The sequence below is a fragment of the Pyrgilauda ruficollis genome, unplaced genomic scaffold (assembly GCF_017590135.1).
Source record: "Pyrgilauda ruficollis isolate IOZ18807 unplaced genomic scaffold, ASM1759013v1 scaffold100, whole genome shotgun sequence".
NCBI lineage: Eukaryota > Metazoa > Chordata > Aves > Passeriformes > Passeridae > Pyrgilauda > Pyrgilauda ruficollis.
The window spans coordinates 1,503,151-1,515,803 of NW_024508102.1; the positions used below are offsets into that span (position 1 = coordinate 1,503,151).

Consider the following 12,653-nt stretch of genomic DNA (forward strand, 5'->3'; position numbering starts at 1 on the left):
GCACAAGGGGCTGTCCCGGTGCTCATGGACACGCAGATCTAGGACGGAAGGGGAATTTTTTGTCCAAGACAGGAAATGCAGGAGAGATCTAGGGGGACAGGGAGCAAGGACTGCCTGAATCCCACGTGCCTGTGCAAAGCCTTGGCCAAGCTCAGCTTCGCCCAGCTCCCAGTGCCCGCTCAGCTCTGATGAAGGTGTAAAAAGCAGCACTTGGCACCTGTCAAAGCCAGCCCGTTTCACACCTGTACAGTGGGAATTATCGCCGAAACCTCCACCCAGGGGCTCAGGGCCTCCAGCCAGCAGGGATCAGCCAAACTCATCCCAGCAGCAGCATCAGAGCGCTCTGGAGGGCTGGTCCCTGCTGCAAAGCGCTCAATCCATCACAGCCCCTGCCGGCTGCTGCTTTCCCGCAGCTCCCACAGCCTCACAGACACTCGCTCCTTATCTTCGTGCCACAGATGGAAAAGATACCAGACCCGCAGCTGCTTTAGCACAAGGAACCCCCTGAGATGTCAGACCGGCCTTTCCCTCAACTCAGCGACGACCAAACGCTCCCCGGGACATCTTTACCTGCCTGAGCTCCTCCGGAGCAGCCGAAGGCAGATCCGGGCCCCCAGCTCGGAGCCGGCACTCAGCTCTGCTGGGTCCCCATCAGCCCGGCCGGGCTCGGGGCTCGGGGCTGCGGCGGCCCCGCTGCCTCCGCGGGCACAGCAGCCGCATCTGCGGCAGAAGGAGCAGCCGGGGCCGAGCCCGAGGAGAGAAGCCCTTTAAAGGAGATGCGTGAGAGAGCCCGGGAGCTCCCCGCGCCGGCCAGGGCGGGCGGAGTGGTCCGCAGGTGGCCGGGAAACCTCTGCTGTTGGTGAGGAGCCAGGTCCTGCACCCGCTCCGGGGACGGGCAGAGCGGGGAAAGACCGGGACTGCTTCCCTGGCACCGCCGGGAACACCGGGACTGCTTCCCTGGCACCGCCGGGAAACACCGGGACTGCTTCCCTGGCACAGCCGGGAAACACCGGGACTGCTTCCCTGGCACCGCCGGAAACCCCGGGACTGCCTCCCTGGCACAGCCGGGAAACACCGGGACTGCTCCCTCCGTGCCCGGGGTCGGCGGAGCTGAGCCTCAGCAACCCCCGGGCAGGAGGCTCAGGGCAGCGTGGGGGTCCCCCCGAGCTTTCATGGGGTATAAAACAGATATAAAAGATTTCCAGATATAAGGGGGCTTGGAGAAGCCATTTAAGCTGTTTTACAATGTTTAAATGATCAGAGAAAGATGCAGGAAGCCCACAAAGTCCCTCTCCCAGCCCAGGGTGAAGCCTCTGGGCACAGCAGCAGGTTAAACCCCGCAGCAGGTTAAATCCAGCACTAGGTTAAACCCAGCAGCAGGTTAAATCCAGCACCAGGTTAAACCCAGCCCCAGGTTAAACCCAGCACCAGGCTCAACCGGAACAGCTGATGAGCAGCCCCTGTAGCACGGTGTTCGGCGATGCAGGGAAGCCGCTCTGCCCAGGACCCCCGTCCCTGCTGCCCCCCTCAGCAGCCCCACCTTCCCCCCGGCCATCCCCCAGTGCCCCAAGCCCTTTGCTCGGATCCATCGCATCTCCAAAGCCGCTTTCTTCCCCTAATGAGCTTACAGCGGCTCGGGCTCCACCTTCAGCCCTACCCGGAGCAGCTGCTGCTGCCCCCCAAGCCCAGGGACCCCTTGGGGGCTGCGGACCCCTCCAGCCCTGAGAGGGCAAACAGCATCTCCCAGTGCCCGGGCAGGCTTTGCCCAGGCTCTGCCAGAGTGAGAGCGCAGAGTGCAGCCCCCGGTTACAAAACAGGGGCAGTGGAGGTGGGGACCCCTCGCAGAGAGCCCCAGCTTCCTCCCCAGGGACAGCAGCTGGCACCTCCGTGGGGCACACAGAGCCAAGGACACACGGCACCGGTGCCTCTGTTCCCTCCCACAGCCACCAAAAAATCCTCCTTCTGTCCCAAATCTGCAGGTCCACGAGGGAGGGCTCACAGGAGGCAATGCCCCTGCTCACAAACCACCAGTTCAAAGAGCCTCTGAAAGCACCTCATAAAGCACGCGGGGATTTTTTAGGCATTCTTATTTTTAAGCTGGGAGCAGCTAAATCGTGACTGCTAGGCATGGCAGAGGCTCCAGGCAGGAAAAGCAGCCCCGTTCCCCTCACACAGACCTGTTCAGCGGGGAGGAAGGAGAGCCTGCAGGGAGATCTCCAGCCCAGGGGCAGCATGTGGCTGCAGCTCTGTCCCCTGTCCTCCTTCCAGGCAGGTCCCTCGGGGCAGCAGCACCTCCCAGGGCACCCGAAGCTCGAGCTGAACTCGCAGCTCAGATCACAGGGTGGTCATCTGGATTATTCACTTCTTGGAGGAAAGCTGCTCAGGCTGCCACTGACTGCTGCCACTGATGCAGCAAGCTGATTTACAGGGCTGTGCAGGGGCTCAGGCACAAAACAGCAGCCCAGCCCTCCCTCAAATCCACCTTTCTGTGGCCCTGGCTTCCCTAGCTGACAGGAACCTGGCAGCCACCAGGCTATCCCAGAGAGAACACAATTCTTGTCTTATGATTAAAAGTTGGTTGGCAAAACCCCCCCCCCCCCCCCCAAAAAAAAAAAAAAACCACCAAACAGACAAGAAGGAAAATTGTTCTTCTTTTTTATTCAGTAAATAAATATTGCTGAGCCTCCCCCAGAGCAGTTCAGGCTCACATTTGGGTGTCACAGGCCCCAGGTTTGCAGGCAGAACTGCACCAGCACGTTGGGGATTACAGGTGAGATTAGCAGGCTGCCACTGGGCACGCAGGGAGAAGTGGGGGGACCCCTGGCACTGCAGGGGGGGAAACAGCAACAACCTGGAGCTCCTGTTTGGAGAGGGGCAGCCCTTGAGGGATGTAAACAGGCTATTTTCAGGAAAGCCACTGAGTTTCAGCCCTTTCCAACCAGGTGCTGCATGGCCCAAGGTCCCTGCATCAGGTGTCTGGTGTTCAACATCCACGGACCCCCCAGCCCTGCTCACCCCAAAGAGGTTCACTGCTGCCTGAGCACAGCCCCACAGGGCACCTGGGCAGGGCAGGAATCATCTTGCCATGAAACTGGCTCAAAAATCCCTGTGCAGGGTGTGGAGGCAGCAGAGTGGACAGACAACCCATGCAACTGCATGTGATGAATTTCCTTCAAAAAAACCCCAAGAACTACGAGACCAAAAAGGGAATTCCCCTCTGTAAGGTGAAGTAAAACTCTACAAACAGAAGAGGAAGCAGGTGAGGAAGCACTGCCAATGATCACAAGTTAACTGGATGGAAATCACACACTGCCTGCTGCCTGCAGCCTGGGAAAGGTCTCAGACAAAGCTTCAGACTTCACCACCACTGCTCTGAACCAGGACAAGGACAGAGCCAGCCCTGGCACTCCCGCCACCCTTGGCCAAGGTTCTGCTGAACTGTAAAATCTGACTGATGGTTTATGCTGCATTCACCTCTCTGAGCTGCTCAGGATGGATTCTAAAGTTCCTGAAAGGGTCAAGAGGAGTCAAAAGTGAATTTTTCTGTGCTGCCCACCTCCAGATAAACAAGCAGTGTCCCCAGGTGTGCTCCCAGTTCCCTTCCATGATTGATATCTGCATGAGCACACGATAAGCTGCAGCCAAGAGCAAACCCAGGGCTAAGAAGGCTCTTGCCACAATTATCTGCATGAGCACCTCAGAGGAACCCACAGCACACGATAAGCTGCAGCCAAGAGCAAACCCAGGGCTAAGAAGGCTCTTGCCACAAGGCAGTGGCCATCTCCATGTGACCAGCAGCCAGGCAGAGCACTGGGGACAATGACACCGAGGTCACTCGGTAGAAGCTCTGCAGGGAAGCTGCAAAGATCAGAGCCTGCTACCTAATAAAGCCAGAAGAGCAGGCTCAGACCTTGATGATCGTGGCACAATTTCTATTTATGTCGTATTTTGGGCAGCCCTACAATAGCTTCACTTTACTCAGCCACTAACTCACTGGAATGCAAACACATCAACAATCTGGCCCCCTGGAGGTTTCCATCCTCCAGCTAATGCGGACTTTGAAGCCTCATCAGTCCACTGTCACCTAAAATAGCTTAAGAGATTCTTACATAAAGAAACCTGGCTCTCAGCCTTAAGAGTGTCACCTAATGCTTCAGAGTTTCCTTCCTCTGGATGGGATTTAAATTGAGCAAACCTGGAGCAGTCACATCTGCATGTTGTAATTCTCCTTCTCCCTTTGTAGATGTTTATGGATTTTTAAATAGCTCCTGAAATATGCAATGCTTCAAAACCTCCTCTGAAACCCCAGCTCTGCCTGCCTGAGTCTCCACTCTGTCCCAACCTTTTCTTCCCAGTTCTCAGACCAGGAGGTGCCTAGATGAGGTTTCCAGTGGGTACTTTCAAGAATACAGGACAGAACTTTGAGCAGTCATGCCACACAAGCACTATGAGGGCCACGAGTACTGCCACCATCACCAGAAATGTGTCACACACAGCACAGCCCCTCACGGGCCAGGCAAACAGGAAAGAAAGGTGGATTTAAAGCAGAACACTCAAATTTCCCAGCTAAATTCAGCTGGCATTCAGTTAAATCCCACTCTCCTGCACCCAGAGGTCTGTAAATCCCAGCAGATCAGATGCACAAAGCAGCAGCCCAGCCTGCACCACTGGGAGCAGGAATGTGGACGTGCACGGAGCTCGTGCCTTGGAATGAGCTGAGGTCAAATCAAGATGGTGAACTAAATCCAGAATTATCATCTTCATGCAGCCTCAAATCAATGTCTGTCCTGGTTCAGTGAGGGTTTTGGGCAGTAAAAACTGAGCACCTGGAAGTTCCCCATGGGCTGTGTCCTGCCTGGCCCCCAGCACAGGAGGGCCAGGTCACCTCGTAGAGTGTGGCAGGCCCGAGGGAAAACACACAGAAACACCTGGAAACACATGAATTGTCCACCTGGAAACACATGAATTGTTCACCTGAAAACACATGAATTGTCCACCTGGAAACACATGAATTGTTCACCTGAAAACACATGAATTGTCCATTTGGAAACACATGAAAACACATGAATTGTTCACCTGGAAACACATGAATTGTCCACCTGGAAACACATGAATTGTTCAACCAAGACCCCTCCGAGCCCCAGGGAGCGTGGGGGGCTGGGATGGCACTGCCAGCAGGAGCCCCCTCATGCCAGGTGCTGCCAGGAGGCCCTGGGGGGGAACAGACCCCCCTCACAGGGTCCCACCTCATCCACTGAGGGTGCAGCTGTGCAAGGAGTGTCCTCCACGCCGGGCAGCTCCCCCCTCACGATTCCTTCGGGTGGTCACCTGAGGAAAGACAAAAATCAGGAAGAGGAAAGCCACTGCCACATCCACCATGCACAGCTCTGCCACGGCAGGAGTGGCACCTTCTGCTTCCCCACCCTGGGACAGCCCAGGGTGCAGAGCCTGCCGTGACAGGACCCCTGTCCCATCTCACCTGGCCCCTTCCAGCACAGGGACCCCTGTCCCCACTCACCTGGCCCCTCCCAGCACAGAGACCCCCCCTGTCCCACCTCACCTGGCCCCTTCCAGCACAGGGACCCCCCTGTCCCCACTCACCTGGCCCCTTCCAGCACAGAGACCCCCCTGTCCCACCTCACCTGGCCCCTCCCAGCACAGCCTGCAGGGATTTCTTCAGCACCGCCGTGCTCCGGTCCAGGACAGCAGCCAGACTGCTCCTGTGAGCTGGGCTGACCTGGGATGGAGGCAGCACCAGCTCAGAGCCCTGCCCTGCCAGGAGCCCACCTGGGACCTCTGGGCTGGGCCCCAGGAGCTGCAGGAGCAGCCCTGGCCGGGCTCACCTGGCTCTGGTACACCGTGAGCACGGCTGTCACCAGCTTGGCGAAGTTGAGTGACGTGGAGAAGGCTGGAGCCTGCTGGCACAGAGTCAGGACCAGCAGATCCAAGAGCTCAGCGGGCAGCACCTCCTGGAAAAGGCCCAGGAGCAGGTAGGAGAGTGCTCCAGCACTGCTGGAGTCATCAAGGACACCCGTGGGACAAGGTGGGCTCCTCACCTGCCGGCCCAGCACGGCCTGCAGTACTGGCAGGAGTTTCTCTGACAAAGGCACCTCCAGGACGTGGCTGGAAGGACAGTGAGGAGGGAAGGTGGCCCTGCTGGAGCCCCCAGATGGCTGGAGCCAGCTGCACCCACCCAGGTGAGGCCAAAGCAGAGCTGTAAGCCCTCACCTCAGCAGCAGCTGCACAGAGTGGGGCTCCAGGCACTCCTCCACGAGCTCACACATCAGCTTGGTCTGCTCAGCACCTGCAGGGCCAAAGCAGCAGGGGAGAGCCTCCAGAGGCTGCCAAATCCATGGGGATGTGCCTGGCCCTTCCTGGCACCTCTTCACAGGAGTATGTGCCAGTCAGGACAGGCAGAAACCACGCAGTGCCCCCTTCTACTGCTCAGGATAATCCTGCTTCCTTTGCCCAGCTGCAGCAAGGGTTTAAACAGTCTGGGAAAAGGGGATGCCACTGTGGCAGGGGCTCACCCTCTCCTCCCAGCACAGCCACGCTGGGGCAGCTCTGCCCTGAGCATTAGGAGCTGCCAGGAGCCCTTTTGGGCAAAAATAAGCCAGCAGCCAGCCTAGCCAGCCCTCCCCCTCCACCTCAGGCACCTGCAAACCCATCTCCCATCCCAAGCCCAAGTGTTTGCCTGCCCTGAAAAACCAGCCTGAGGTCTCCATGGCTCCCAACACATGACAAATGCCCCTCTCCAGCTCCCACCAGCCCAGCACACCTTCCCCTGGCTCCTGCAGCGCCGCAGCCACCAGCACACGGCACAAGGGATGGGAATACTTGGAGCAAAACGCAGTCAGGGCAGCCATGAGGTGTCGGGAAGGCGGCTGGGAGAGGGACAGGACCTGGGGACACAAAAGGCAGGAGGTGGGGACAGTGGAGAGGGGAACAGGGAGCAGGGAACTCTGCTGCCCTGGCACGTACTCGCCTGAGGAAGAGCTGCTCTGCCAGGATGGCTGCACTGCTGTGGCTGAGGTCGGGGCTCAGAGCCAGCAGCCAGCTGCAGAAACGCATCAGGAGGGGCTCTGGGCACGTGGAGAGCTGCAGGAAGGAGCACAGCCCCTCGAGCTGGGGTGGCACAGGGCATTAGGGACAGCAGCAGGCCCCCTGCAGCAGCTGCAGCAGCATGCTGGGGCTCACCTGGCTGGGGGTGCAGCTGTTCAGGATGCTCAGCTTGGGGGGGACGTGCAGCTCGGAGTGCTGGAGAGAAACACCGTCCTGAGTAATGCACCAAATAAACCAAAATACAAAATACAGCTCCAGGGCTTCTCCCTTCCCCCCATCACTGAGCCCACAGGCAGCCCCTCACACTGCAAGGTGCAGGCAGGTGTTGCTATCCCAAACCCAGAGGAGGTACCAACAGGGCTTTTTATCCCCATCCAGCTGGCTCTGTGAAATTCACCTCCTTTTCCACCCCTCCCGAGGCCCTGGCATGAGGCTGTTTAGAGCATCAGCTCCAGGACAGGGGCAGAAGCAAACACTTACATTGGACTCCTGCAGCAGCAGCACTTTCAGCCCCTGTCCGTGCACCTGAGGGAAATGAGATGAAGGAATGAGAATCAGGCTGTAAAGGCTCACTGGCTGGAAGGGGACAGCAAACCCTACCCAGTACCTGGACAAAGGACTGGACCTCTGTTGCCAGCTCTGTCTGGGAAATCTTCCTGAGCTCCCCATCCTGCTGGGGGCTGTCCTGAGCAGCCTTATCTGTGCTCTGAGCAGATGTGTCCCCTGAAGGCTCCTCAGGCACCTCCTCTTCCACCTCTGCCACATCTCCACATTCCTGGGGCCCCAGGGGCTCAAATGCCACCTCCTGCAGCAGCAACCTCTTCCCCTCTCTCTCACTGTCCGACTCCAGGCTCTCCTCCGACACTTTCTTACGCTTCCCACCTTGAGGCACAGAGTCAGGGGCACCAGGCTGTTTGCTGAAGCACCAGTTCAATCTTCTTTGTCCCTCTGGTTTCTTCTGGGCAATTTTCTGGCACAGGCCCCTGAGCTGCTGCTGGCACACAGCAGACAGGGCAGTGGGACGTGGAGAGCCCTCCTCTGCCCTTGGTCTCTGCTGGAGCAGATCCCCCAGAGTCTGCACCCAGGGATCCACATGGGAATCCTGCTCCAAGGCCTGGAGCAGCTGGTGAAGGCAGTCCCGTGGCACTGCATCCTGCACCACGAGGAGCAGGGAGAAGAGGTTCCTCTGGCACAAAACGGGCAGCAGCAGCAGCCGTGGCTTGCTGGAAAAGGAGAGGTGACTGGTCAGAGCAAATCCCCCTGTCCTGAACCCAACCTGCCCCGTGGAGCAGAGTCCCACAGCAGCAGGGAGCAAGAGGAGGCACCTGATGCCTTCAGCAGCTTTTGCAGACACAAGCTGGGACACCAGTGGGTCACTGCTACGACCAGATGCGCTCTCCCAAATTGGGACACACCTGACACCCAAAACACCGAGTTTTAGAAACGTATCCAACTCACACAGCCAGGGTGTCCTTTGTCCCCTCCAGCGAGGGCTCCTGGGCGCACAGGGCTGCGGTGAGAGCCTGCCAGGGGAATGGCTGCCCCGGGCCCTGCTGGGGCTGGCCCCGCTGCAGCGCCCGCAGAGCGGCCACGGCCCCGGCCGGGCCCGAGCTCAGGGCGTGGAGCAGGAGGCGGCACGGCCGCGGGCACAGCTGCTGCCAGGGCGGGCACCGGGGCTCCATCGCTGCGGCGGGGGCTGCACTGCTCCCTGCGGGACACGGGGACACCGGACACGGTCACACACATGGGGACAGCTGGACATGGGGGACAGCCAGACACGGGGGACAGCTGGACACAGTGACACACACGGGGGACAGCTGGACATGGTCACACACAGGGGACACTGGACATGGTCACACACACAGGGGACAGCCAGACACAGTGACACACAGGGGACACCAGATACGGTCACACACACAGGGGACAGCCAGACAAGGGACACATACACGGGGGACAGCCGGACACGGTGACACACATGGGGGACAGCCAGACACGGGACACAGCTGGACACGGTCACACACATGGGGGACAGCCGGACACAGGGGACAGCGGGACACGGGGCACACACATGGGTAGACCAGACACAGTGACACACACGGGGAACAGCCGGACAAGGGATACAGCTGGACACGGTCACATACACAGGGGACACCGGACACGGATGACTCACAAAGGGAAGAGCCGCACACGGGTCCCAACCGGACACGGGTCCCACTCGGGAGGCACGGGACCATCACCGCCCGCCCGGGGTGCTCGGCGCCGACCCCGGCATCAGCGTGGCAGCCGAGGATGCGGGAGCACCGGGAGTCCCCCCGTGCCCTCCATCACCCCTTCGCTGCCATCCCGCACCCCCAGCCCCTCGCCGCTGCCCTCCCGGGGGGAAGCGCTGCTGCTGGGACTGCCCCGGTCCCTGCCGTGCCCCGGGCACTGCCACCCGCCCCCGGGGCAGCCCGGGCACACTCGGGGCTGTCACCGCGCACCCACCGGCCGCTGTCGCCGCGTCCCCGCCGCGCTCCGCCCGCTGTCCCCGAGGCGCCGCTTCCGGCCCCGCCCCCGGGAAACGCAAACGGACCGCGCGCGAACGAGCTGGTGATGCAAACATCCCTTAAATTCCAACCCAAACACCGCCTTCCTTCCCCGCTCCCCGCCGAGGGTGGGTCACCCAGACACAGATCACAGGCTCCAGGAAGCGTAGCGTTACACAACCCGTTTTATTATTCCTGGATTTGGCTAAAAAGGGTTTAAAACAGTGCACCCCTGCTGCCCGGTCCCCCTTGTGGATGTCAGACCCCGCCTGCTGCTTCCCAGCACCCAGCCCACCCCGCCCGTGGGTGTCCCACGGGTGCAGAGTGGGCACCACGGCCAGAGCAGGGGGGGCTGTGCCCTGAGTCTCCCCCGGTGCACCCACTAATGCCAGACAGACTGCTTCCCCATCCCACCCCATCCCTGCAACATCCCACGGCTGGGGCCACCCCAAAACAACGGCAGGAGTCAAAACAGACACTGCTGTCCAGGCCACCAGCAGCACCCAGGCCCAGCGTGGTCCCCACGGCTCAGTCGGAATCGCTGAAGTCAATGAGAAACATCTGGTGGCCATAACTCGAGTGGGGAAATTCTGTCTCCAGCATGGCCACGGTAAGAGCCCACTCCAGCGTGCAGAGCTCCTCATCCTCCTCGTCAGAGCTCTCCGAGGAAGAAGGGATGAACACCTGCAGCAGAGGAGGGAGGATGAGCCACACTCCCAGGAGGGAGGATGAGCCCAGCCCTGCCCAGCCCCGGGATGTGCCACCCCACTTACAGTGGGCATCCTGAGCTGCCGCTGCCTGTGCCGCCGCAGCCAGCTGGCAGGCAGCTCGTGCAGGTAGATGCACTCTGACCTGAAAGGGCAGTGGCCACGGAGGAAGAATTTGCACCTGATTTTCCTGTGGGATTCCAAGCACAGTTGTGAGTGTAGCTCTCAGAGCAGCAGACGGAGCCCGCAGCCCTGGCAACCGCAGCAGTGCCACGCACTCACCCTGTCCGTGCCTTGAAGGCTCTGATGAGCTGCTCCTTCTCAGCCACATCTGAGATCCAGTATTTGTGGGGGATGTAGTAACTGGAGGGGATCCGGCACTCTGGGCAGGCCCTGGATGAGGGTGATGGGTGCAGCTGGGTGTCCCAAGAAGGGAGCAGGGAGCACAGGCTCAGCACCCACCCTGGCCTCACCCAGCACCCCCACACCCCTCACCACTCCAAAGCACCTGCTCCCAAAGCAAAGTCACGCCAATCCCAAAGCCACATCACCAGACCCAAGGAAGAATTTCAGGGCACAGAAGGGGGAACGATGACCAGCCTGCCACGTCCCCATGGCCACTCACTTTATGACGGCGCTCTGGAAGGCCCGGCTGCGCCGCCACTTGCGGATGCAGCCCACGCAGTACGCGTGGCTGCAGTTCGGGAGGATCCCGAAGAGCCGCTCCTCGGGCAGCGGCTTCTCGTACACCCTGTCCATGCAGATGCCACACACCACAGCCTCACTCCGGGCTCTCAGCGCTGCGCTGGTGAGCAGGGCTGCCTCAGCACCTGGCTCTGCAAGGACCTGCAAGCAGAGCAGCACAGCATGGCAACGCCCTGGCTCTGTCACCTGGGCTCGGGGAGCACCACAGGGTGACGGGGAGTACCCGGCCACAGGAGACCCCAAACCCACCTTTGCAGGGTCAGTCTGTGTTGCCATCTCCAAAACTGCCTTTTTGGGGTCAGAGGAGCCTGGATCCAGTGCTGGCCCTCGTGGCTGGAAGCCTGCAGGAGGAGAGTTCACAGAGGGGAAAAGCTCAGCAAGCTGGGTGGGCTGCTCAGAGCGTGCAGCTTCAGCAGTGACAGTCCTCACACTGCAGAGCTCTCCACAGCCCAGCTTGGTCATAGGCAGAAAGATGCAGAGGCTCCTTCACTATAACCATCCCAGTGCCACCCCACTGGTCCCCTGGGCAGCCTGGCACCTACCTGAGGCACCCCGAGCTTTTGTGGGGACAAATTCTCCACTGATGGCCCCACGGGGGACGTTACCAAGTGCTGGGATGTTCTTCTTGTCTTTCTCTTCCACTTCTACCTCCACTTTGGGGAACTTGAAGGCCACACATGTCTTGCTGCAGGCTGTGGTGCACTGGGCTCCTCCCTGGTCCCGGTCCATGGCTGTGGGCTCAGTGCCAGGCTCCTGGCCCCAGTGGCAGTGAGGCATCAGACCATATTGTGTCCCTACCGGTGCTGGCTCCTCCAGGATGTGCTGGTAGCTGGAGGAGCCCAGGGACAAAGACAGAGGGTCCCATCAGTTCAGCATGGCTCCTCCAGGCTCCCAGCCCATCCTCGTGGCACCCCAGCCCTTCCTTACCTGCACTGCTCTCCATAACGACAAAACCCACGCTGGAAGTACCTGCAGACCCGGGCTGATTCTCTGTCGTGTGAGAAGCGGCAGCTCTGGCCCCACCGACAGGATCCACGGGCAAAATTCCTGTTAGCCAGGGGAGCAGCGTGGACGGGGTCAGACCCTGCTCCAGCCCTGCCCTAGCATCCCCCCGGTACCAGCTTTGTTTGGGTGGGGATATATTTTGGAAGCTCCCCCGGCTGGTGTCTGGGATCCCTCGCCAAGGGCAGAGCCAGGGGGTCCTCCCAGCCCCATCCAGCCTAATCTCCTGCTAACTGCCGAGCAGAGGAAGCCCAGGACAGGGCTGGGGGCTCTCTGGGAGCAGAGATAGCGAGGGATGGGGCAGGGAGAAGGGCAGGCAGGAAGGGGGACCAGACGGGAGTTCTGCCGCCCACCCCCAGCTCCGGAGGGGGGTAGGGAAACGGGGAGATGGCTCAAGGCCACCCCAATCCACTCCCTACCCCCACAGCGAGGAGTTCCATCTCCAGCCTGTCTCCCCCAAAAGCTGCTCCCAGCCACCCCATCCTCAAGCCCTTACCTGCACAGGGGTCTCAGAGAGCTTGCCTCGGCCCTTAACGGCCCAGATGCCATCATCGAGCCCACCTCCATCTCTTCCCCAGCACTGAAGAGGGCTGGGCCACCTCCCAGGGCTATTTATGGCCTCAGTGAGTCCCAGGTCCGGCTGGGATCATTT

The 12,653-nt window shown here is 60.2% G+C and overlaps 2 protein-coding genes across 5 annotated transcripts; both read right to left on the reverse strand.

Moving 5' to 3' along the window:
• Positions 1-3,686: 3,686 nt before the first annotated feature.
• On the reverse strand, positions 3,687-9,599 carry FANCE (FA complementation group E). 4 transcript variants are annotated; one of them, XM_041467592.1, is made up of 12 exons: positions 9,547-9,599; positions 8,521-8,770; positions 7,670-8,285; positions 7,543-7,587; positions 7,198-7,257; positions 6,982-7,125; positions 6,779-6,902; positions 6,229-6,304; positions 6,057-6,123; positions 5,844-5,969; positions 5,643-5,737; positions 3,687-5,328 (listed from the first exon to the last, which is right to left on the reverse strand). In XM_041467592.1, exons 2-12 carry the CDS (start codon positions 8,742-8,744, stop codon positions 5,325-5,327), a joined length of 1,581 nt encoding a protein of 526 aa, XP_041323526.1. In that variant the 5' UTR covers positions 8,745-8,770; positions 9,547-9,599; the 3' UTR covers positions 3,687-5,324. The 4 variants fall into 4 exon arrangements, with proteins under 4 accessions (XP_041323526.1, XP_041323510.1, XP_041323535.1 ...); XM_041467576.1 differs by lacking the exon at positions 9,547-9,599 and adding an exon at positions 9,233-9,540; XM_041467601.1 differs by lacking the exons at positions 6,982-7,125; positions 9,547-9,599 and adding an exon at positions 9,233-9,540.
• A 442-nt stretch (positions 9,600-10,041) lies between these two features.
• Positions 10,042-11,819, reverse strand: LOC121353690 (probable E3 ubiquitin-protein ligase makorin-1). The gene is made up of 6 exons (XM_041467750.1): positions 11,542-11,819; positions 11,249-11,340; positions 10,920-11,140; positions 10,577-10,687; positions 10,361-10,484; positions 10,042-10,271 (listed from the first exon to the last, which is right to left on the reverse strand). Exons 1-6 carry the CDS (start codon positions 11,774-11,776, stop codon positions 10,116-10,118), a joined length of 939 nt encoding a protein of 312 aa, XP_041323684.1. The 5' UTR covers positions 11,777-11,819; the 3' UTR covers positions 10,042-10,115.
• Positions 11,820-12,653: the final 834 nt, after the last annotated feature.

Excerpts from the sequence above, each read along its gene's own strand:
- FANCE (XM_041467576.1), bottom strand. The coding sequence starts at position 9,296 with ATGGTCCCGTGCCTCCCGAGTGGGACCCGTGTCCGGTTGGGACCCGTG. Across the intron at positions 7,258-7,542 it reads TGCTGCTGCAGGAGTCCAAT|CACTCCGAGCTGCACGTCCC; the intron begins GTAAGTGTTTGC and ends GTTTCTCTCCAG. Across the intron at positions 5,738-5,843 it reads TCACGGTGTACCAGAGCCAG|GTCAGCCCAGCTCACAGGAG; the intron begins GTGAGCCCGGCC and ends CCTCCATCCCAG.
- LOC121353690 (XM_041467750.1), bottom strand. The coding sequence starts at position 11,776 with ATGCCTCACTGCCACTGGGGCCAGGAGCCTGGCACTGAGCCCACAGCC. Across the intron at positions 10,688-10,919 it reads TTCCAGAGCGCCGTCATAAA|GGCCTGCCCAGAGTGCCGGA; the intron begins GTGAGTGGCCAT and ends ACCCTCATCCAG. Across the intron at positions 10,272-10,360 it reads GGCAGCTCAGGATGCCCACT|GTGTTCATCCCTTCTTCCTC; the intron begins GTAAGTGGGGTG and ends CCTCTGCTGCAG.